At 38.1% G+C, this 24,685-nt stretch overlaps 1 protein-coding gene across 2 annotated transcripts in view; it reads right to left on the bottom strand.

The window, feature by feature from the left end:
• Positions 1 to 226: 226 nt before the first annotated feature.
• NEMP2 (nuclear envelope integral membrane protein 2) overlaps positions 227 to 24,685 on the bottom strand; it is a 37,958-nt gene continuing 13,499 nt past the window's right edge. The window contains exons 2-9 of one of the 2 annotated variants that reach the window (XM_072612685.1): positions 16,300 to 16,449; positions 15,321 to 15,552; positions 15,089 to 15,161; positions 13,535 to 13,628; positions 11,008 to 11,122; positions 8,577 to 8,802; positions 3,869 to 4,045; positions 227 to 2,872 (exon numbers count right to left, since the gene is read on the bottom strand). In XM_072612685.1, the coding sequence (XP_072468786.1) occupies positions 2,662 to 2,872; positions 3,869 to 4,045; positions 8,577 to 8,802; positions 11,008 to 11,122; positions 13,535 to 13,628; positions 15,089 to 15,161; positions 15,321 to 15,552; positions 16,300 to 16,449 (1,278 nt within the window). In that variant the 3' untranslated portion in view covers positions 227 to 2,661. The remainder of the gene's footprint in view (positions 2,873 to 3,868; positions 4,046 to 8,576; positions 8,803 to 11,007; positions 11,123 to 13,534; positions 13,629 to 15,088; positions 15,162 to 15,320; positions 15,553 to 16,299; positions 16,450 to 24,685) is intronic. The other variant, XM_072612686.1, reaches the window with a different exon arrangement.

A 24,685-nucleotide genomic window follows, 5' to 3' on the forward strand; every position in this document is an offset into this window, starting at 1 on the left:
GGGACCAAGAGCTTCAACCACCTGTGAAGGGTGGAGGTGGCGATCTTTATTTCAAAAGGTCATTTATGCCTTCCACTATTATCAGTAAGGTCCCTTATTAAGACTATTTATCCGTGGCTTTTTGTAGGGGTGTGGGGGTGATCCGTAAATGAGTCATAATGGAAGAATGAAAATAACGGCCCCCCACCTTCAGCCCAAGCAAACACATAATACATCAACACGCATATAAAATCACATGTTTTATTTTAATTATCCAACTTTTCATAGTAATCAAAGTAAATTTGTTCAAGTAAAGGTAACAATAAAAAATGCTCTCTGAAAGAATGTTAAAAATTTTTTTTGTTACTTCAGAGCTTCAAAAGCGTAAACCTTGTCATAATAGTTATCCATTTAACGAGCCCCCCAGAAACTAAAGGGCTTTCTCTCTACCCTCTCAAACCCATTCCTCTGTCCTTTCCCAAAGTCTCAGGTGATGTTATGGGAATAAATCGATTGAGGGAAGGTGAGATGAGGAGGGTCCTTATGTGGTACTATTCCAGATATTACCAATGACTATAATATAGTCCAATTATTTAGACTAGTCACAGTACCCTGAGTATTCTGAATTGCACCATGTACTCCCATCAAGGTGTTTGTTCATGATTGTTTCAAGCAAAGGAGACAATTACAACATCTTACCAGAAAATACATTTGTAAAAAAGATCATCTGGTCTTATCTTGTGTCTAAAACTAAGGCAATGACTCCAATGGTTCCGTGCCTATGCACACTGACAAATGGTCATTGAAACAGATTGTATTGATTATGTCAGAAGAAAAAAATACTTGCTTTGGTTTAAGTGGCTACCACAGAAAAGAGTGAATTGAGTGTGCTTGACATGAGCTAATTTACCTAATTACAAGTTATCTGATGACTTACATGAAATGATGCAAAATGAAACGAACCGAACCAGAAAAACATTTTACACAGTAACAGCAATACTGTATGATGATCTACTATGTATAACTTAGCTATTCTCAGAAATACAATGATCCAAGATAATTCTGAAGGATTCATGATGAAAAATGTTATCCACCTTCAAGGAAAGAACTGGTGAAGTCTGAATGCAGATCGAAGCATACTTTTTCTTTATTTTTCTGTCTTTTTTTTGGGGGGGGGGGGTCTGTTTTCTTTCACAACATGACTAACATGAAGATATGTTTTACATGATCGCACATGTATGACCTATATAAAATTGCTTGTCTTCTCAATAAGAGGAGAGGGGAAGGAGGGAGGGGGAAATTTTGGAACTCAACATTTTACAAAATAAACATTAAAAATTGTTTTTACATGTCATTGAAGGGAAAATAAAATATTAAATCATCAAAAAAATAACAAAAGTTTTGTAGAAAGCAATAATCAATTTTGCTGAAGAAATACCATTTAAAAATTCATTTCTGCATTAGTTCCCCATTCTGGGTCCTATGCCATTAACCACAAGAGTAAAATTCTACCCTGACTTGGCTCAGTGATGCAACACAGCTTTAATTTTCCCTACCACACTCCTGCTTTTTGTCCTTCCTTCCTGAGGAAATGATACCTTAAGAATGCTTAAGAAAGTAATTGTGAATTTTAGATCAGAAAGTCTAGGACAAATGCTGAAAGAGAATTAATGTATTTGAGTGCTATTGGACCATTACCCTGTGGACAATTTTTTTCAGTTACAGCATTCTTCTCCTTCCTATAAAAACATTGTCATTTATTTTCCTCCCCCTCTGATTTAATGTCATAAAATCAAAAACAAAGGTCTTTTCCCACAGATCCATGAGGTGCTACTACAAAAATAGGATGTGGCAAGGAACAGACAGACCTGTGACTTCATTGGCACAGGGAACTCCCACGTGAAGAAGCTTCCTCTATCGAGGCAGATTGGCACCTTCAGTCTCAGTGAGTTCCCTGGGGCCCTGAGGTTATGTCACATGGCAAGGGTCACACAGCCAGCATGTGCAAAAGGTGGGATTGACCTCGGACCTTCTTGAATTCCAGGCTACTTCTCTACCCACTCTACCACTCTTCTTCAAAAAAAAAAATCCTTAATAAATGATTTGAATATTGGAAGGTAAACATACTCAAACATTATTTAATCATTATCATTCAAGTAAAATATAAAAAGTAACCTTGATGTCATGAAATTATATTCCATGAAAATATCATCAAAATCTAAAAAATAAATAGGAAAATGTGTTTCCCTTTTTCAAAGTTATCGATGTTTATCCCACACAAACAAACAACCAAACAAACCAAAATATCAAATAAGGAATAGCGTATAAAGCTCATCTGTCACGTTATCAATGGTCCCTTCCTCTAGTTGAGACCTGAGAATCATTGGAAGAAGAAGACAGCCTCTTTCACTGTGAGGATCAAGAGGAAAATTTAATGCAACAATGAAAAGGCACCTCTTCATGCTGGCTGACCTCCTGAGGAACAGAAAGAAAGTCTCCCATTGTTCCCGGGAAGACTTTCCATTCTCGGAAACTCAGAAGGAATCTTTCAAAGAATCTTGGTTGTCACCTACAGCAGGAGAGGCAGCAGAACTTGCCAGCAAGGATGACTTCCAGGCACAAAAGATATTTATAATGTCTAATTTCCCTTTCTCTTGGGACCCATCTGTGGCCTCGGTTTCCCTATGATAGTTCCTCCTCCCTTTGATACACCCCTGGAATTTCAATTACTTCCTCTTCCTGAGGGGAATCATCTTGTACACTGGGCTCTTGGGAACCTCCAGAGCTAAAGAGCTGCTCTTCCAAGAACCAGCCTCCGATTCCATACTGTTCTTCATGGGCTCTGACTTCTTCAGGTGACAAGTGACTCGCTCCCAAAACAAACTCTGCAAACCTACCAAAAAAAAATTTTTTTAAACAAGGTTTAACATTTGCACAGCAAGTTTTACTCAGCAGACAATGTGTTTTTCTGAATATTCTGACAATCTTTTAATTGAATTTGCCTTTGTGTCAATCTAGAGTGGCAATTAAAGAGCATTCGTGGTGGGAGTAAAAAACTGTAGATGTTGATGTGACTGATGGACAAACGCATTCTGGGAAGCATCAGAAAACATTAATATGCAAGACGGTCAAATGTACTAGCTTCATTCTATTTTCTTTTTTCTTTTTTGAAAAATAAAAAGTAAATTAACAACACACAGTGGATAGAGAGATGGCCTTAAAGTGATAGCGACCTGACCTCTGACATACTGGACATGTGAACCGAGGCAAGTGATTTGATTTCAGGGACCTCAGGAAAATCTCCAAGAGCAGGTGCCAGTCTGCATTAGGACTTTTTCTATTGGGGAAGTTCCTAATGCCAATGAAATTTCAGTCCATATTTTTATTTAATTTTAATGTCTTGACATTCAGTGTGAACCAAAGAGGTAAAGGAAAGTTGGGGGAAGGGAGAGAAGGGGAAAGAATGATTCACTGTGAATTCAGAGATAATTTCCAATATTTCAGGAAGGTAGCAGTCTTTAAATCCCACAAACTTTACTTCTTCTCACTTGAAAGTTGTTTTTTAAAATCTTGCCTATAAAGCAGATCAAACCAATATTTAACCTGCCGGGGGCCATTCTGTCAAGTAAGTTAAGGAATGTAAGGAAGAATGAATCTGTTCTCTTCTCCTTTAAATGGAAAGCAAAATACTGGGCATGCTAATAATCTAGTCTACATCTTCTATCTGAAATGGCTATATTCCACAAACCATAATGTTCACAGAAGTCTAACCAATCCAATGAGAATCGTAGGCTCAAGAGTCAGAGGAGAACCTTGAGGGACCCTCGAAGGCAATCCTAGCAGTTATGCAACAAAGAAAACTATTAAGACGGAGAGAATTTTCTTTTACTTTTTCGGGGACTGGAGTCTGGATACAGTTAGCCACGATGGGAAGTCTTTGCTGTGGCAAAACTCACGCAACCTTTGCAACGCTCTGGCCGTCTCGATTTCTGCTTGTTCTCTGAATTCTTCTTCAGTAATGTGCTTAATCACAAGCTTTTTTGATTTAAAATATTCCTTGATTTTTCTAAAATGACAAAAACAAGCCATATATTTTAAATAGAAAGTGTAATTTATATATAATTTCTTCTACTATTTTTAATGACCCGTATGGATGGCATTTTGGGCATAATATAAAGTGCTGGAAATAGAATCAAAAAAACTTAGGTTTGACTCTTGACCCTACCTATGAGTTAGTTGATGAGTTGCCTCTGAGTTTCCTCATCTGTAAAATGAGAATATTGGCAGCTAGAGGGCGCCGTGGAGAGAGTGTTGACCTGGAGTCAAGAAGAGTCCTCTTCCTGAATTCAAATTTGACCTCAGACAGTTACTAGCTGTGTGATCCTGGGCAAGTCATTTAACTCTATTTGCCGCAGTTTTCTCATCTATAAAATGAGCTAGAGAGCGAAATGGCAAACCACTCCAGTATCTTTGCCAGAAAATCCCAAACAGGTGCAAGAAGAGTCAGACATGACTGAAAAAGATTGAAAAACTGAGAAAAATACCTGTCCTGCGTTCCTCACAGAGGCTCAAACACCATAGAAGACTTCGTCAGCTTTACAATGTTATATCAAGAAAAGTCAGCTCTTATTCCAAAGACTTGTTTGAATAGTTAGGATCAGTCTTCTGAAGTTCAAGAAAATGCATTTGTCAGTTCTGCCAACTCTGCCTTAACTACCTTTATATATTTGCAATCTTTTTTTGTGTATCATTGGCTCCTTTAGCTGTCCAGTGAAACCCATGGACCTTTTTCCATAAAGTTTCTAAATGCACAGGGAGTTCCAAAAGTCTTCATGCTTAAAATTTCAATGAGACTTTTGGGACACCCTGTCAAAAAAAAAAATACATAGCAGATTACAAAGAAAATCAATTATATTGAAATACAGTTGTCAAAATATTAAAATATTAAAAAAAAGTTCACAGACTCAAGGTTAAGAACCCCCGTTTTCCTCTATCTATAGTTTTCATTTTTTGTGTGTATGTATGAGTGTATCATCTTAAGATTTTCAGAGTCTCAGACCAGATAGAGAATTTGGATCCTACTTATATTTTTGTCTCTACCACCACCACCGTAGCCTAACCTATAAACAAATGAGGTCTTGAAGGTTTTCATTTTATTCTTTAAGCACAGATTCTGAAAATATAGAATTTCCTTCCTCTAGGATTTTTCTCATCATCATAAATTTAAAATAAGGGTTTTTCTACTATATACTATCTGATTCTTTCCTGTAGTATTAAAGAAATAGGCCAGCAGCACCAGAGAAATGGGACACTCAGGAAATCTTTATTCAGGAAACAAGTAGGTAGTAGGAAAAAATATTCCACCGTTAAGTTCTTCGGCACAGACCTAGAGAATGTTGTGGGGTAGAGCCTCCACCTAGTGGTAGTGAGCCTGTGTAATGCCAGCAGAGGGGAGAAGGGGATAGATGTTTGTGTGTCCTCCACATCCAACAGGCATAAGGCCACAATCTAGTTTGCTTGAAGGGGACACTGAAAATTAGCAATGATCGGGTTTAGAAGTTATCAATTACAAGAGTCAATAAGTTTTTTAAAATGTTCTTATTGTTTCCGTCAGGCTTGACAAAGACTAATTTATCTTTTCTTCCTTTTTGTAAGTACATGATAATCATTTGTTAAAAAAAAAAAATAGCCTATAGTTGGTAGGGGAAATGGGAAGGGGAAAAAGTTCCTTGATAATGCTTATAATAGATAGAACTTTAAAAAAAAACCCTCTATTTCAAAACAACCTTTAAATAGAACGTGGCAAGCCACAAGATTCATCCTATAGGTTCTCATGTTTTCACCTGGGCTTTCCAGAAGTTGTTGTTCAGTTGTTTCAGTCATGTCTAACTCTTCATGACCCCCATCTGAGATTTTCTTGGCAAAGATACTGGAGTGGTTTGCTATTTCCTTCTCCAGCTCATTTTACAGATGAGAAAACTCAGGCAAACAGGATTAAGTGACTTGCCCAGGGTCACACAGCTAGTAAGTATCTGAGACTGTATTTGAATTTGGGTCTTCCCAAATCCAGGACCAACACTATCCACTAAGCCACCTAGCGGCTCACATAAAATTAGTGAAATGAAAAACTGAATAAACATGATGATCAAAACCATACCTAAATAAGTAATGGGATGGTGAGGCAAACTACTGTAATGCCAAAAGCACTAACAGTCCTGTATTTTAATATTACACATTTCACAAATTGGAACAATCCTAGTGAGGAATAATTTGTCAGGTCAGCATTTTCATAGCTGTGTTTACATAAGATATTGCAACAATGTATTTACTCAGTTACATTTTTTTTTGGTGCTGACTGACTTGAAGTTCCTATGAAAGAGCTATATACAGACATATGTGTGCATGTTTATAGACTAGAGAATGGACCCTGTGATGTCACTGGTATAGGGAATTCTTACATGGAGGAAATGCTCTCCAACAATATAGCCGCTACCATCTCTACAACCTGCAGTCTTAGGGGAACTGCTCAGAGAAATGAGAAGTGACTTGTCAACACTGGTGTGTCTATGCAGTGTACGTGTGAAGAAACATGACTGGCATAGGATTGTTCTGGCTCTGAGGCTGTGTGTGTGTGTGTGTGTGTGTGTGTATGTGTGTGCGTGTGTTTTCACCAATCAGTAGCTATATCCATCCATTCATCATTTATTTGGCTATACATCTATCTGCCTACTTATCATATCTGTCTATCTATCAATTCTATCTATTTATCTACCTACCCACCTACCTGGAGGGAGAGAAATAAGAAAAAGGAGAGAAGCGAGAAAGCAGGAGAATCAGTGTGTTATCATGGCTAGAGATGGCTTTGGAACCCAGAAGACCTAGGAGTTCAGATCGTGCCTATGATACATAAAAGCAGTTTTCTTACTTGGAGTCCCCTATAGCAATGAAATCCGAAGTCAGGACACACACACACACACACACACACACACACACACACACACACACACACACACACCCCCACCCACACCCCCCCCCCCCCACACACACACCCCCTTTCAGTATCTCCCCGCCCACTGTGTCTATCTTTCCCCTACATGACCTAGCCCAGTGCTTCTTGGGTCTCAGGACCATGTTGCACTCTTAAAAATGATTGAAGGCCTCCCAAACAGCTTTTCTGTATGTATGTTATATCTATTACAAGACATCTCAGTGTAATTATGAAAATAGTTTGGACCTTGGATTTTGGGGACCCACCAGGGGCCCTTAATTCATACTTTGAGGACTGCTGCCCTAGATTAAGGATACAGCTGTTCGTGTTCTTTTGATCCCATGGGGATATGGAAGCTTTCAGCAGGGGATGCACTAGCCCCCTTGTCTTTCTTTGCCTGAATCACTGATTCATTTAATTTTAGAACTGAAACGGAGCATGGCTGTGTTATTCAGTTGTGTCTGATTCTTCATGCCCCCATTTGGAGTTTTCTAGGCAAAGATACTGGAGCGGTTTGCCATTTCCTTCTCCAGCTCATTTGACAGATGAGGAAACTGAAACAAACAGGGTAAAGTGACTTGTCTAGGGTCACACAGCTAGGAAGCGTATGAAGTCGAATTTCAAGTCAGGAACATGAATCTTCTTGATTCCAAACCCAGTGCTCTATCTACTATGTCACTTAGCTGCCATAAAGACCATCTAATCCAATTTCGTTTTATAAATGAGGAAATGGAGGGCCAGAGAAATCCCCAGATTTGTCCAAGGTCATGAGTCAGAATGGCAGAGTCAGCGCTGGAACCTAATTCTTCTCAGTGTACATTCTATGTTCTTTTAATCACAACCAAGTGATTAAAGGTCAAACCTAAAATTCAAAGGGAAGGAATTATTAAATGTTCAATTACTTGTAACATGAATCTCCCCCTATTAGTTTCTCCTTCAGAAGGACACATGTTGATCTCAAAGCACTCATCAGTTTTAAGCAAAAAGGAGCTGCTGAAGGAAAGATTTCAGATAACTTTGTCCCAGCATTCTGGATGAGACTAAATTCCTTAGTAAACAGAGAAACACACTGAATAAAAAGGTGAGCAGTGGACAGAACCAAATTCTGCATTTCCTCCCCTACTTCCTGCAGTTTTAGAGTGACAATATCAAGGTAAGAGAAGGGAGGGAGGATAATTATGCTGATGAATAGGTTCTTTGTCCCCTCCCCCCACATACGTGTGCAAATATGTCAGTGTGTATACGGTGGCAAAGTGGGGAGAACTCTGGGCCTGAGGTCAGGAAGACTCATCTTCCTGAGTTCAAATGCCTCAGACATTACCAGTGTGACCCTGGGCAAGTCACTTAAGCCTGTCTGCCTCAATTTCCTCATCCGTAAAATGAACAGAAGAAAACACCAAACCACTTCAGTCTCTTTGCCAAGAAAACCCCAAATGGGGTCATGAAGAGTCAGACGTGACTGAAAAACAAATATGTATGTATATATGTGTGTGCTTACACACATATATACATACATGACAAAGCAGTATAATATATCACATATATGCATATTTTCAAACTATTTATGGTTTACAATTATGGTTCACATTCACTGGAGTGATAAACTAACCTGCCCACACTGCAGAAAGCTCTGAATGGATATTGTAGACCCTGAGAGGAAATCAGGAGAACCATCACTGCATAGGCCACCTGGGCTGTGGTGACTCCAAAGTAAATCATGACCAAGGATAAAAACCGCAATGTCCACAGCAAGAGATTTATGCTCCTTTCTTTGACGAGAGGACCATGTCTATAACAGGTAGCAAAGCTGACAGATCCCATGATCAGAATGTAGCCTGGGAAAACATGAAAGGGTAGACAAATCAGCACAAGGATAGGAACCTGGAAAATGATGGGAAAAACTCAACCCCAGGTACTACATTTAAAGGACACATGTTTGAGATGGCACCATACACATGAGCATAACAGTAGGAAATCCGTGTTTTTACTTTCCTTTGTCACTGTCAGGTGAAACGAATCATGAAGGTAGAAAGTGCATTACTGGCTCTCTGTTCTGAGAGGCACAGCTAAATTTTAGCAATCATTTCAGAAGTTTTCTGGGCCAGAAGACATCTTAGTCTATTTCTCAGGCCAAGAAACTTGTTAATCTGAAGGTTCTGGGGAACAACCCCTTGTGATCCCCAAGTTTTTTTTTTTTCCATTAATATGAAGGTGAAATTGCTCTTCAGAGTTGTGGGTTAATAGTAAGAGAACCGGGTGTGTCAAGTGACATGAAAATATTATTAAATTTTACTTTGAAATAAAAATGTTTATCCTCTCTCTTATTTTCTGTGCTTTATGGATTAAAAAACAATTCACCACATCCATGGATGCAGCTTGGTCCTTCTGAAGTATTCTTAAATTCTCATATAAGAAGTTAAGTGCTTAAAGTATTCAAAAGTTTAAAAACTGAACCCAACAAATGAACCTTCTTTTTTGTGTGAATGCCCAAAACTATCCCCCCACCCCACCCCCATTCTGGACTGTGCTCGTTACTCATATCAGTACTTTGGATTTCATTAGTGTAGGAAAATTCTCCCACTCCCAGTGCAAACTGCAATCTATGCCTTGGGTGGAACTGTCTTCTTGAGTTGCTTTGGTCAAAAAAATGTCATTACTTGGTGACCAACCTCATGGTGACGAGCTTCTCTAAATAGTTAGGATGGTCCTTAGACAACAGATATACACTTGGGAGGCAGTGTAGTGTGATGGAAGGAACACTAGTCATAGAATCAGAGTATCTGGTCAAATCTCAGCTTTGCCACCATGGGCAAGTCATTTATTCCCTCTGATCTTTACTTTCCTCAACTGTAAAATGAGTGAGATGACCTCAAAGGTCTTCTTTCATTTCTATATCCATGATCCTGTGATATGGCCTATCCCATGGGTCATATCTGAAGTTTTTCTAGATTGATAAGAATTTCCAGAAGTTGTGTCAGCTGGCAAAGGCTGCCATCCTATTAGAATGTAAGTTCCTTGAGAACAGGAACTGTTTTTGTTTTTATTACTTTGTACTTCTTATACTCAATATACAGTAAGTGCTTAATAATTGCTTCCAGCCTGATAGTCTTCAAGAGCTCAGGGCTACCAACCCAAGAGATAAGGTACTTAACAGATTCCTTCAGGGAAGACTCTGAATGAGGTGTTTCACTTGGAACATTTCTCAGGGAGCCGGATAAGTGGCAAGCATCTAAGCAGCTTCTCATTTTTTTAAGAAGTAAAATTTAATTTAATTTTCATTATCAGAAGAGGATGTCAACAAAACTGCATAAGTGTGAGCTATGATTTCATACTAGGTCAACTGGAAAAAAGTCACACTACAAGGAGCATTTTGAACTACAACAAGGACTGAGGTTGGAGCTCAGCTCTAATATGGCAGGCAGAAAGTTTAGCGTTTTAGTTAATTGTACTCAAACGCTGAAAAAAACAAACAAACCTGCTTTCTGGTAGAAGATATGTATAGGAAAATAGCCTCTGACTTTGGGAACACATGCATACAAATCTGGCAGGACTCTTAAAGACCCTTCCACTCCAATGCATCAACATGGAATCAACACTGGCATAAAAGAAGGCCTAGATTCTCAAAGATTATGTCAAGTACTGGCAAGTCCTACCCACTTTGAAAAGGAAAAGCTTCTTGCATTGGCTTGTTAATAGACTCTGTGTGGGGGGTGTGGAGGGGTGTTGGGGGGTGTGTGGGTGTGGGTGTATGGTCTGAAGACCAGACTAAGTTCTAGGAGAGGTTCATCCCCAGGATGACTGCAGAGCCACAGCAACTCTTGCAGACAGCTTCCTAAATTTAAGGCTGTGGCTTGTGCTAGCAAAGGGAGTTCCTCCCCTCGGTTTCTCCCCTCTCCACGAGACTTTAGCTCCTTGAAGTATCAAAGGCTCTCAAAAACTCGCCTCCTTCTAATGTTCAGAACTGTCACTAGGATGACCCCTCTGCATGCTCTTCAGTCTCACAAATGTAAGGGTCTATATGTTTCTTTCAATTTACCTACCTAATATATACGTTATGTTTTCATACCACAGCCACTTTATTTCTTCCATTAACTGGCATACGAGGTAAAATGAAGCAAACCAGCAACCAATCATGAGGGCCCCAAAGGTGCTATACTGTGTGTGGAAGGAAAGAGATAACAAAGGTTCCAATTTACTCATCCTTAAATGACAACCACCGTCCATTAGACTGCATTACAACGGATGGGAAGACATATAAAGGTCACAATGTACCCATTGTTCATGGATGCTAAGAATGTATTTTGATGGAACAAAGCCATGAAGACTCTCTTCCCAAAAGATGTCCTCTAGGTCTACATCAGACTAATATGATATTCTACAAAGAATGTAGTTAAAGAGTTCTTTGGTGGACAACCCTCTAATAATTCATATTAAAAGGGGCATTAAGAAATAAAAACGTTTGCAAAAGGAATTGGTTATCACCATGAAAGATGTCCAAGATGGAGTCTAAATGGAAGAGGGGTTCCCTAGAGAGTAAGTTCCTCAAAGGGCTACTTTTGGATGATATTGTGCTTACTGTATCAAGCTCCACTGCAAAGCATCCTATATGATATTCATAATCACTAAACAGAATTTGTCCTTACTGTCCATAGTCTTCTATTGATGAGGAATATCTATTCTCCAGGCTACGCTACATAAAACTGGTTGAGGATGGTGAATCACCATTGCATAATGCTGATCCAATGACTAGCTCCATTTCTTTGACTTTGCATTGGCTACCTCCCAGGCCTGGAATGCTCTGTCCCCTCATCTCTTCCTCTTACGATTTCCCTTGTTTCCTTAAATTCCATTTTCTACAAGAAGCCTTTCCTGGTCTCCCCAGTTGCTAGGTTTTCTTCCTTTCAGATTTCTTTCAAGTAATCTGTAGCTATCTTGCATATACCTAGACAGTAACATGTCTCTACCATTAGAATGTGAGTTCCTTGAGGGATAGGAACTGATTTTTTTTTTTTTACTTTCCTCATGTCCCCAGCATTTAGCACAGTGCTGGCACATAGTTTAACAAATGTTTGTTGACTGAGTCACTGACTAGTCTAACAGTGATATCCTGGGGATATACCATAAATGGACAATGAAATGGGCCCAGACTGAAGAAGAAAAGAAGCATGGTCAATTACAAAGGGATTTTAATGACTTCAAGCTTCTTTTGTTTAACTTGTTCAAACAATATTCTTCAGGTTGTACTATATGGTTGTGAGTCATGGAATATTACAATCTCCAAAACCAAAGGGCAACAGATGGTACCCAGTGGGCACAAGCAGGCTACAAAACACATGAACCATGAAGAATTAAATGGCAGAAATTGCATAAAAGATGTCATCAGAGAAACGTATGTAATCATACAGGGACAACAAAGGATAACTGAAAGACAGCCCAGGTACGGCATTAGTATCTAGAGGAATACCACCAGCACGTTGGGAGGATGACCCATGTTGCAGAACTTATGGATGAGATTAGCCCTGGATGAGAAAGCAAAAATGGCTTGTGGTCTGCATTGCTGGAGGAATGCCTACAATAATGAGTTTACAGGATCCCCTGATGTCTCAATCTAAACTAGGACAGAGACAAAGTTTTATCAGCTTTAATGAGACAAATGCTGTCTCTTAGGGCCTTGACTGAACTAACTACAAAATGGCCACAGAAGCTCAGACTCAGACTGATCTCAGACCTTAGAAATTGCCTAATCCCTGGATACTTCACCTGGGGTCTGGAAACTTGTTTGGTTTTTTTTCTTTAAATATTTGGATAACTATATTTCAATATAATTGTGTTGCAATCAATATAATTGTCATCTTATGTAATTTATTTTATGCAATTAAAACATTATCCTGAAAAGGAATCATAGATTTCATCAGACTGCCAAAAGGATCCATGACACAGAAAAAGTTAACAACCCCTGATCTCATCCAACGCCAAATTTTACAGATGAGGACTGTACAGCCCAGACAAGTGGAGTGACTCATCCAATGTCAAACGGGATTAAGTGGAAGAACCTGGATTTGAACTCAGTTTCTTTGATATCAAATCCTTCCCCCTCCCCTCAAACAATGAAGACACGGTGACTGCTAAATAAACCCATACCAAGATGGTATGAAAATGTGCTGTGAGATGATACCAAGGAAAACACGGCCTGGTGTGGGAAATCTGTAATTGAAAACCTTAAAGTGACGATGCTGTGCTTTGCCCCGCACTTTTCAATATGGGGAAGAACTGTAATATATAATTTAATTTTTATCTGAAGAGAAAAGAAAAGGATTACCTGTAAGATAAGAGTATCAAAAAGGATACCAAAACTATAAACTTATTTCAGCTGCTAAAAAATAATGAGATTTTCTACCATATATGTTGAAAATCCACACACATTTTAAAGAGTTTCTAGAATGAGGCAACACAGTACAAAATTACAAACTGATAAGATCAAATAAATGAAATAACCTTTCCCCATATAGGTCCTGATGCTCAGCACATCAAGATTTCCATTTTTAGTTTTATAAATAGCACACCTACCTTGGGAATGTATTTTCTCATGAACAGCAGGAAAAAGACGAAGGTCATAAGAATGCCCAGCATGGTTCCAGCAGAATAATAGAAAATAGTACTCCTGTCAAGGACGAACAGTCAGATACTATTTACTTGATAACTGTTATTTTCAAGCATAAAACACAGACATTTGAACCATATTCAGGTAGTCAAAAAGAAAATGCTAAAAAAAGAAAAAGCTACACCCTTGGGTGGTGGATCGTACTAAATATGTCTCTCTTTGTTTAATAGGAATATGACCAGTGACTGAAATTTATTATTTGCTTGCCTCTGCATAAGCCCTGTGATTTTATATGTTAAATAGAAATATATTATTGATGCATAATACAGCACATATTTAAAATGAAATATGAGACAGAGTTAAAGTTCATAATTGATTAACATATTAACGAGGATGGGCATCTAAGAACTAAAATATTAGCACGGCAAGTTCTCTCACTAGAAGAAGTGGCTGAGGATTGAGATCATAATGTAACTACATCCAATTATTCAGAGCTCAGGTTTCAGGCAAACTCAGTCATCTATTACATACACCCCAAACCCAAAAGCAAAAAGATCTTTTAGTAGTGACGGGGAAAAGAATGGTAGTTATCACACAGTTTATATTCTTATTCCATAGGATAGATGGGCATAGAATCCACCTCAACTCTACTGATTCAAGACTTAAGAACTCTATATGAAATAGGCATCAGATAGAAGCCATAAGGATATGCTGACAGGAAGTGATACCCAACTATGGAGGGAGAAGACAGAAGAATTATAAAAAATACACAAAATAATTATAAAAGCATAGCACCATGGAACCATTTTGATAGGGTCCAAAAACTCTAAAAGAATGAATAGATTGTGAAAATATACTATGAAATAATTGATTCCCTTGACAGTTTGGTAAAACAGGAAAATAAGCAATCATTTGACAAAGACTTACCTCCAAAATGGTTAAATTTTTGAAAACTGGTCTTTTAAGACCAATTATTTATACAATATATTTAAGTGGAACAGCTCATTTCCTGATAGGCAAGATAAAGAGTAAAGGAATAGGAGTGGTGAAGAAATTTTCATCCTTTACCCAAATAAGTGTTGGCTCATTGTTAACACACACACACACACACACACACACACACACACACACACACACACACACACGTTTTGAACTTGGATTCAAAAAGAATTGAGTTCAAGACACCATTCTGACAATATCCTTATGATCATGGGCAAGAAAATTTACCTCTCTGGAAGTGAATGAATGAGTACTAAGGAAGATTTGCAAATGAGGAAAAATAGGCAACACAGCTCCCTAAAGCACACAGAAGCAATCGCAAAGTCACTGTGAGGCTCTGGATGTGACAAAATATATCCACACCTAGTACAGTGATACCACCGTATACAGTTGGCACTTAAAAGTCTGCTGAATTTAAATGAATTTTGGAAAATGTGAAATTGATGAAATAAAGACTACTGATATTTTTTAAAGTTCCAAATTAAGCTCATTGACAAAGATAGTCAAGAAACTTGACTTACCTACTCAGGGTCTTTGCTTTAAAGAACAGGAATATTCCTGTCACAAACACAAGAAAGAGTTTTGTATCCACCACTAAAAAAACAAAACAAAACAAGAACACATTTAGATTTGGGGCAAAATGTATTCAAATATTACCTCCTAAGTGTTTAATATAGACAATTAATTATGATAAAATGATGGAATAAATATTACCATTATCATGTATGTTAGTTTTTAAAAAATTCAACTTACTATTTCGATTCACCCTCAATGTATAGACAAATACGTTTTTGGCAGACTTCACATAGAAACACATGGACTTCTCATATGGATTAATATTAATGGTTATATCATTAGATTCCGTTGGTTTCCAAAAGGTATATATTGTACACTTGATAAAAGCAAGGATAGTTTCTGGATATTGACAATCATGTTCTTCCACGGGAAAGACAATGCTGAGCATGTCTGAGCTGGTAATTTTCACCTATCAAAAAAGAGAGAGAGAGAAAGAGAAAGAAAAAGAGAAAGAGAGAGAGAGAGAGAGCGCTGTCAGTTTCTTTAAAACAGAAGCCAATAACGCTGAAGCTAATGGAACATTACAAAGAGAATCCAGGATCAAATGATTAGGAAGAAAATAAATATGGTAACATAACACTGAAATTCTGGGAATTTTTCAAGGGCATATGCTTAATAAGAGGACATACACTGCAGGCAAGAATTCCCTTTTATGATAATTTAGCTAATCAATATAGCACCAGGTAATAAAAGATGGGAGGCACTGTTAGGTCTGTAAAAGAGCAGGATTGATGGTTTTTATAATGTAAAAAGTAGAAATTGCATCATTTTTTAAGTGAAGAAAAAAATACCAGTTCTCCCTTCCTTCCCATGCCTACTAGAAAGGGACCAGTATCAAAATCTCAGATTCTTCCTGACTCATCTGTTATAGAGCAAGGCAGATGGTGATGGACAGCTCCGTAAGAATGAACTCATGATAATTCTGCTGCTACCAATGTATGCTGTATTCTCTGTTTGCTACTCTTTAGCACTGGGAGTAAGGCAGACCCAGTATGAGAAAAGTGTCAGCAGCAAAATACTAAAGTTTGTTCGCAAACTTGGCAATACATCTTCAACACCAAAAAGTGGTCCTTTTACAAAATTCATTTCCTGGTTTTTGGGGGTTTTTTTTGGTATTTCATCTCTCTGCATTTATGATGTAAAGGTAGAGCCTTACCTGGATGGTTGACCAAATGTACTTCCACTTCCATTCCATTTCGGCAAGTCGGTTGTAGCAGTAACAGACTGATCGAGAACTCTTAATTATATCCATTTCCTTCAGAACTTTACATGGTGCTGGGGAGGAGGAAGAGAGATAAACCAGGAACTGAAACAAAATCAAATTCAAATGTTTAAGAAATGTTCCATTTTATTCCCTTGACTTTGGGAACCACACCATTTCACAGACCTTTTAACCGACCTGGTCCACCTCACTCTTCACTCTCTCCTCTATGGGTTTCATGACAATGCTCTCTTGTTCTCCTTCCACCTTGCCTAACTGCTCCTCCTCAGGCTCCTTTGTTGGTTCATCACCCAAGCCATGCTCTCAAACTGTGTGTATTATCCAAAGCTTTTTCTTCTCTAGGCTCTCAGTGACTTCATTAGCTCCCATAGGTAAAACGATCATTTCTATGCTGATGACTCCCAGTTTTTTTTAATATATGCAGACCTAGTCTCTCTCCTTACCTTCAATTCTTCATCCTATTTCTTGCACAAAGCACTCCATCTGTCCTCCATACCTGGAATGTACTTCCCTTCTCATCTCAAACTCAAAAAAGTCTTCTTTTCATTAAAAATGCAAGTCAGGTATCATCTTCTACATGAAACTTTTCCTCAATCTCTGAACTCAAGTTACCTTGTATTTAATTATGTTAATTTGCTTTGTATTTGTTCTATTTATATACTTCCTAATATCTTTCCCCATTCAAATGTAAGATTCTTGACATTAAGGATGGTCTCACTTATTGTATCTGAATCCTCAACAAGTAGCCAGGGTTTAAAAAAAACTTGTTAACTGACTGACCACAAATCCCTGTGCTTGTAAAATACATCAATCTTTCCTAAGCATACCACGTTGTCCCTATTTTGTTGTGAAAAATGATGGTTAAGATTAATGACAGGAAAAAAATCTTTTTTGGTTCATAGGGGTTGTCCAGACGCATTTGTCTACCATCACTATTCATTCATGTTAATAAAGCCTTATTATTCACATTACTCAATTTATTGTCATAATAACAACACCATGTTTTTCAAATATGAAATATGTCACAAGCACAGCTAATTATGAAAATTGCTACCATAATGATTAGCCAACTATATCTACTTTCCATTTCTTCTTTCTAGAAGCCTGTGGTAACACAACATATTTTTAATCTATACTTATATCTTATTTTTGAAAATGTACCAAAATTGATGTTTCCTTTCTAAATCAAGGGATTTCCTTAACTGGTCAGTACTATTCAGAAGTATGTGACTACTATTTCTTATAAGATATCTGCATGATTGAAATATGGTGAGTAGACTATCTATAGAGGCTTATGGAAAGCCACCAACAAAAACGGTACAAGGGAGGAGGTCTGTGGATGTGCTGTAGACTATACTCACAAAAACAGTGTCTAAATTCATGAGATCAAACCAATACCTTCCTAACAGGAAGGCAGTCTCCATGGAAATGATAATAGTTCCACAGAAAGCTTGGTGGAACTCAAAGGAGCCACATCATCACTAAAACATTTGTAGGTGAAACTCCTGGTCAAAGGACAACAAACAGAAAATGGAACTAATTTATTTTCATTTCGACATCAATTTATTTCCATCACTGTAACAGGATTTGCCAAATTTGGACTCAAATCGGACCCTGAAGTGCTATTTGAAGAATCAGAAGGGGCTGGAAGACAGTTCGTCAATAAACACCTATTACGTGCCATGCGGGCTAAGTAGATGGGATAAAAAAGGAGGCAAAAGACTGCCAATATCCTCAAAGAACTCAATCTAACGGGGGAAGTAACAAGCAAACAAATATATACAAATAAGCTATATGCAGGAAAAATAAAAAATAACTGACAGAGGGAAGACAATTGAATTAAAGGTGCTGGGAAAGGCTTCCTGTAAAAGATTTTATTTGGGACTTAAATGAAACCAGTAGACACAGATGAGGAAGGAGAACATTCTAGGCAGGGGTAACAGTCAAAGAAGATACTCAGAGCCAAGAGATGGAATATTTTGTTCCTAGAACAGCAAGGCGATCCAGTGTCACTGAATCAAAGAGTACACGGTGGGGAGTAAGGTGTAAAATGCCTGGAATGGTCGAAGGGGACTAGGTTATGAAAGGCTTTGAATGCCAAACTCCCCAGCACTATGTATTTAATCTTGGAAGAAATCAAGCTTATTAAGTAGAGGAGTGACACAGTCAGACGGATACTTTAGGAAATCACTTTGATGGCTGATGACGGTTGGATGTGGGAGACACTTCAGGCAGACCCACCAGCAGCCCACTGCATTGAGGTGATGAGAGTCTGCACCAGAGTAGACAGAGGAGTCAGAGAAGAAAAAAGGCTTATTGGAGAGATGGTTTAAAAGTGAAACTGACAGATCTCGGCAACAGATTGGATAGGAAGGATGGTAGATAAGGGGGAGTCAAGGATGACACCTATGTTTTGAGCCTAAGAGATTGGGATGATGGTTTTGCCCTCAACAATAATGAGGGGGGAGAGGAGAAAGGGTTTTGGGGAAAAGCTATGAGTTCTGTTTTGGACCTGTTTAATTTAAGATGTCTGCTGAACATCCCATTCGAGACTACTGAAAGGCAATTGTAAATGGGAAATTGGAGGTCAGCAGAGAGCTTGGGGCAGGATAGCAGACTTGAGAATCTTCAGAACAGAGAAGGTAATTAAGGCCATGGGAACTAAAGAGATCACCAAGTGAAGGAGTATAGAGGAAAAGAAGAGGGCCCAGGACAGAGCCCTGTAGAACACTTAAAGCTACAGGGGATGAGCTGGAAGAAGATACAGCAAAGTAAATTGAGGAGGGGTCTGATAGGTGGGAGAACAGACTGAAAAAAAGAAGGAAATATCAAGGAGCAAAGAGTGATCAAGAGTGTCAAAGACTGTAGAGAGGTCAAGGAGAATGAAGAATGACATAAGGCCACAGGATTTGGCAATTTAACTTTGGAGACCACAATTTAGGTGGAATGATGAGATCAGAAGCCAGACTGTAAGAGAGTGAGAGGAGAGAAAGTGGAGACACCTATATTAAGTCAGGCTTTTTTTCAGAATTGGGGAGACATGGGTTTGCAGGCAGGGGAGAAAGAGCCAGTAGACAGGAAGAGATTGAAAGTAAGTGACAGAGTGGGATAACAGAGAGGGTAATCTGTTGGAGGTGAGGGGATGGAACAGGATCACTTGAGCAGGTAAAGGGGTTAGCCTTGGTAAGGAATCAGGCTGTGTTATCTTGTGAGACAAGGACAAAGGAGAAGACAGGCATGTGAGTCACAGGAAATGAAGAAGAAAGTAAAAGAGGGGAGCTTACAGTGAAGAGCCTCCTTTTTTCTGTAAAATATGAAGCAAGGTTCTCAGCTAAGAGCCATTACATGGGGAAGTGAAGGAAGAGAGGAAAATAATTGTGAAGACAAGGATGCTAGGTCCTAGGGAATGCAGAGCAGAGTGGCTTATGGGCTCTAGTGGCATAGGTTAGAGGTCAGGGTAACAAAAGCAGGAGAATCCTACTGGGTTTATTATTTGTTAATTCCTCCTGATCTCCTAAAAGGTATTGATTCACAGAGCAATATACAGCCGTAAAGGTTTTGCCTCTCTCCTAAGGAGTCTTTCATGCATGTCATACAACATTCTTTATTATGTGAAACCAGAGATAACTGCTCAATTACCCTCTGATTACTATCAAGTGAGATAGTGTAATGTATATAGCATTTTTCTGACACTGTTGATGGAAGGCCTTCATAGCCTTCAAAGCCACAAATGAAAGAGGGATTCCCTATAGATGAAAAAGACTTAAAGATGCTCCTATTTGCAGAAGACATTGAGCTAATTACATCAAGCCTCAGAATATTACAGCATCTCCTCAACGAGGTCCATGATTATTCAAGAGACTGACCTAAAATTCATACAGGAATCAAATGGATGAAAAATGTCTACTGTCCAGATTGCAATATGCAGTTGAATGGTCAGTCTGCTGAATTAATGTACCAGTATACACACACACACACACACAAATATAGATGCCAATACATATAGTAGTAAACCAATACATACATATTTTCTAAAGAGAGATGATAGGGAACTTGGAATTGTGATATAAGAAAGAGGATAGGATGGACGGTATTTGGGAAATCACGCAGTGCTTTTAACTATCCAAAGTTGTTCTCTCAAGCAAAGATTCTCACTTTTTAATACCAATGTTTTCCCAATAATAGTCTATGATTCTAAGTCTTAGAACATCAGTCTTAGAGAAAATAGTAAGTCCTACTCTTGAGAGGTGACCTATAGGTGTAATAGGTGTCCTACTGCTTGCCTTCTCAATGAATGGAGGACGGGCTGGAGGGAAGCAGAGGACTTGGAACTGAAATATAAAAATGAAAGAAAAAAAAGAAGTGTCTGATTAGACAAGGAATTGGGCCAGTTGTTTGTACAAGTGAGGGATAACAGATAAGACAGTCTAGTTGCTCCCTTAGTATTCACAAAATGTCCAAGGATCTATAGGAAGGCCAACAGTATACTGGGTGGATTCTTTGTAGAAAAATGTAGAAGAATTACAAAAGTGAGAAAATTAAATTAATTCTGTATCATTTTGTAATTGATTCTATTGTATAATTAATCCTATTCTGTAATGCTGTACCATTTTGTGTGATTTTTCAAAGCCACATTTCTTTGTCTCTTTGCCTAACAGCTAAGTTTAGAGGTTCAGTTCTCTGGATAATCACTGTTCTAGTCTTGCCTCAAGGAAATCTTCTGTCCTTAAGGGATGCAAGTGGACATTAGGGAGTCTGGTTCCCTATCTGTAACCTTGCAAGTGCACTTAAACAGGGAGCATTTCTTAGTAAAAGGAATTTAGCCACTTCTCTGTGTTAGTTAAAAGAAAACTTGCTATTCCTCAAAACTTCACCATGACATGTGTTTGCTATCTTTGAAGGCCTACAAGCTAACCTGGTACATCCTTGCCTATCCTTCCCCAATTAAAGAGAGCCTTATCTCCTGCCATCTTTGGTCCACTATCGATGGCCTCAGGATGCAGATGGGTCCCATGAATAAATAAAGCATTCCTCTAAGAAAGAGCAGGGATTGCAAGCCCCACATAAGTGTTGGTCCACTCTTCTTATGTAACCAATCATGTTGTATTCAACCCCTTGATGCTTCCAACCCTATAAACAACTGTATTATTTTCCTCAACTACCCTATTCTGTTCTTTGTTCTGTGTTTATAACAAGAATCCTTCTCTGGATCTTTTGGCCTGGGGTAGCTATTTGATCCACTTTATTAACAGGTTTGTGTCCTGCTAATAAATTGGTAAAAGTTGGAACTCTGTATCTCAATTTACCTTTATTAATTTTATTGAAGCAACTGGTAGCAGCAGTGGGATCAAAGGAAAGAGGCTAATGCCCCGTAAGTCCTCTGGGGAGCCCTCTCCTCAACCTTTTATTTTAGCACTCCTTGGGTGTGTTCAGTGTGCTAATGTGGAAGTAACTGGCCATATAAAGACCTGAAAAAACCCTTTAGGTACTTCCTTGGAGAAGTTTTTTTTTGGTTCTTCATGGAGATCCCCTAGGTCTAACTACAGGAAGATCTAAGACCTTGGTTTTTCAAGGCTTAAAATTCAGAGTTTTGTTTTAAAGTTTTGGAGAAGTTTTTTTGTTCCTCAAAGAAGCCTTGAGGAAGGACTAAAGTTTTGAAGAATTCAATCCTGGGAGAATTTTCATTCTCCTAGGAGAGCCCCTGGATACCGAGGGGAAGGTTCTCTTTCTTCAAAGGAGAGCCCTCAGCTTACATCACGGGAAACTGGGGGAAAAGGGTAAATACAATACACAGAGAAAAATCCCAGAATCATCCTCACAAGGGATCTTCTACACACATTAATTTCTTAGGAGCCCCATGTCTTTGCATCTGTGTGTCTCTCTGTATCTACAGCATGATATTTTGGAGACATCTAGTAAACCAACTGAGAACAGGAACCTGTTTGATGTTAGCCCTCTTTTTAGTATGTACTTCTGGGTGGCTTTCAAATATGGGCTTTGAGCCAGAAGGACAGTGTTTTAAAACAGCTTGACCAGAAGATTAACCTTCATAAATCTCTAGTGAAGGATAGACTGTGACAGTAAGCACTTCTGTGTCTCTTTTGAAATATTATCTATGTTTAAAAGTCAAACTAGCTTTTTTCCTGAAGAGCAAGAGTAAAGTGAAAAAAATAAAGAGTAAAGTGAAACTTTTCCTTGGGGAAAAAAAATTCTCCATCTCTTAACTCTGGCCACGTTAGAAGGGAGACAAGAAACACAGAAAAGAAAAGTAGGATCTTTCTCCCAATTTATAGGAATGACAGCATAAATTTGTAAGAAACTGAGTTTGTAACTAAAATGTAAGTTCTCTATTGTGAATTTCCAAAATGTGGTTTGAATGTTTTTTATAAATGCTAAACTTTTCTAGCAAGTTTCGAGTTAACATTTTGTTTTAAGGAAATTTAAGAACATAATTGTGAAAGTTAAATGGACATTTTAATCACTCTTCCCCTGAAGATTTATTGTCTTTATTTTTTTGTCAGAGTTATTGTCTTACAGCTAAGAGAGGACAGTCATTTCGCTAATTAGAAAGAAGGAGGTTTGGAAACAGTATCATTGAAGTTTAAAAGTGAAAAAATAGGTTGCAGCTTACATTTTAAATAGATATGGCACTCAGGAACTACCTATTTACTCTTTCCTGGTTCTGCCCTAGGTGGTACAAGAAGGGTGGATGAATTTAGGAGGATCACCATAGATGTATATGAGAGTTAGTCAACATCATATGGCTGGAGGTCAAAGAAGGGGAAGTCAGTTTGGCCTAAATGTCAAACCAAGTTTTTGAATTTTTAAGAACTATCTTGTTTCTTGCCCACAAAAAAAGAGAAGCTTATTTAAGGGGACAACTTGGATGAAAATGAAATTTAATTTAGGAAAAAACTTAGTGTTACTTCTGTGGATAATATAACAGAACCTAATTGTTATTTGGAAAGATCAGGCTTTTGCAAGCTATTAAAGGTTTTAATTGCTAAAAACATCTCCCCCCCCCCCTTTTTTTTTTTGCTAAGAACATCTTAATGAAAATTTGCAGCCAGGATTAGGACTAGGATTGTGCAGTACATTCCTCTTTTCCCTTCTGGGACACTGAAAAAAACATGAGGTGCCTTCACCTCCTATAGACTAACAGAATTGCCACTAATTAGCAATAATTCAACAGAGTTTAATTGTTATAGGTAAACCAATGGTAAAGCTGCCTAAGTTGAAATAAACCATGCAACTTAGGGAATAAAAGTTTTAGTAAATCACTGGTTTTGTTTAACAATGTGTGCTAAAATTATAAAAGGGAAATTCAGTGGCATAGAGATTAATCTATAGATAGTCTGAGACAATATTAAAATATACAGAGTTTAGGAGTTGAGCAAGTAAAAGACAGTTTAGGAGAAAAATGTGAAGGAAATAAGAAAGATTTGGTTTTCAAAACCACTGGAGAGGTATGTAAGAAAAAGAAGGAAGAAAGTTTAAGCATGTTGGAAAGAAAAGCTTGAGAGAGGTTTCTGGTTTCTTTGAAATAAGATGAGAAACTTAATGTATTTATTCTTTATGAAATGAAACCACAGAAATATATTTGCAACTTGAATTATTTGAAGATAGCATATCAAAATCCTGTCCTTGAAAGAACATTAGAAGGGTATAGTTCAGTTGTTATGAGAAGAATATAAAATCCTCATGGACCTGAAAACAGGGAGGTTAGAATACAAGACTGCCACTTTTAAATCTTTGGCCTACCTGAAAGTAGCAGACTTTATAATGCTCAATACTTAGAGCACTATAGAGCCACTAGTGGTATTGCTGGATTAAAGGATACACACAGTTTGGTTGCCCTTGGGGCATAGTTCCAAATTGCTTTCCAGAATGGCTGGATCAGTTCACAACGCCACTAATCAGTGTCTCAATTTTCCCATATCCTCTCCAACATTTATCATTTTCCTTTTCTGTCATATTGGCCAATCTGATAAATGTGAGGTGGTACCTCAGAGTTGTTTTAATTTGCATTTTTTTAATCAAAAGTGATTTAAAACTCTTCTTCTTATGCCTATAGATAGCTTTGATTCCTTCATCTGAAAACTGCCTGTTCATATCCTTTGACCATTTATCAATTGGGGAATAGCTCATAAATTTGACTCAGTTCTCTATATATTTGTGAAATGAGGCCTTTACCAGAGATAACTTGCTGTAAAGATTGTTTCCCAGCTTTCTGTTTTAATTTGAATCTTGGTTGCACTGGTTTTATTTGTGCATAAGCTTTTAAATTTAATCAAAATTATCTATTTTACCTGTAATGTTC

This window comes from Notamacropus eugenii, chromosome 5 (assembly GCF_028372415.1).
Source record: "Notamacropus eugenii isolate mMacEug1 chromosome 5, mMacEug1.pri_v2, whole genome shotgun sequence".
Lineage (NCBI taxonomy): Eukaryota > Metazoa > Chordata > Mammalia > Diprotodontia > Macropodidae > Notamacropus > Notamacropus eugenii.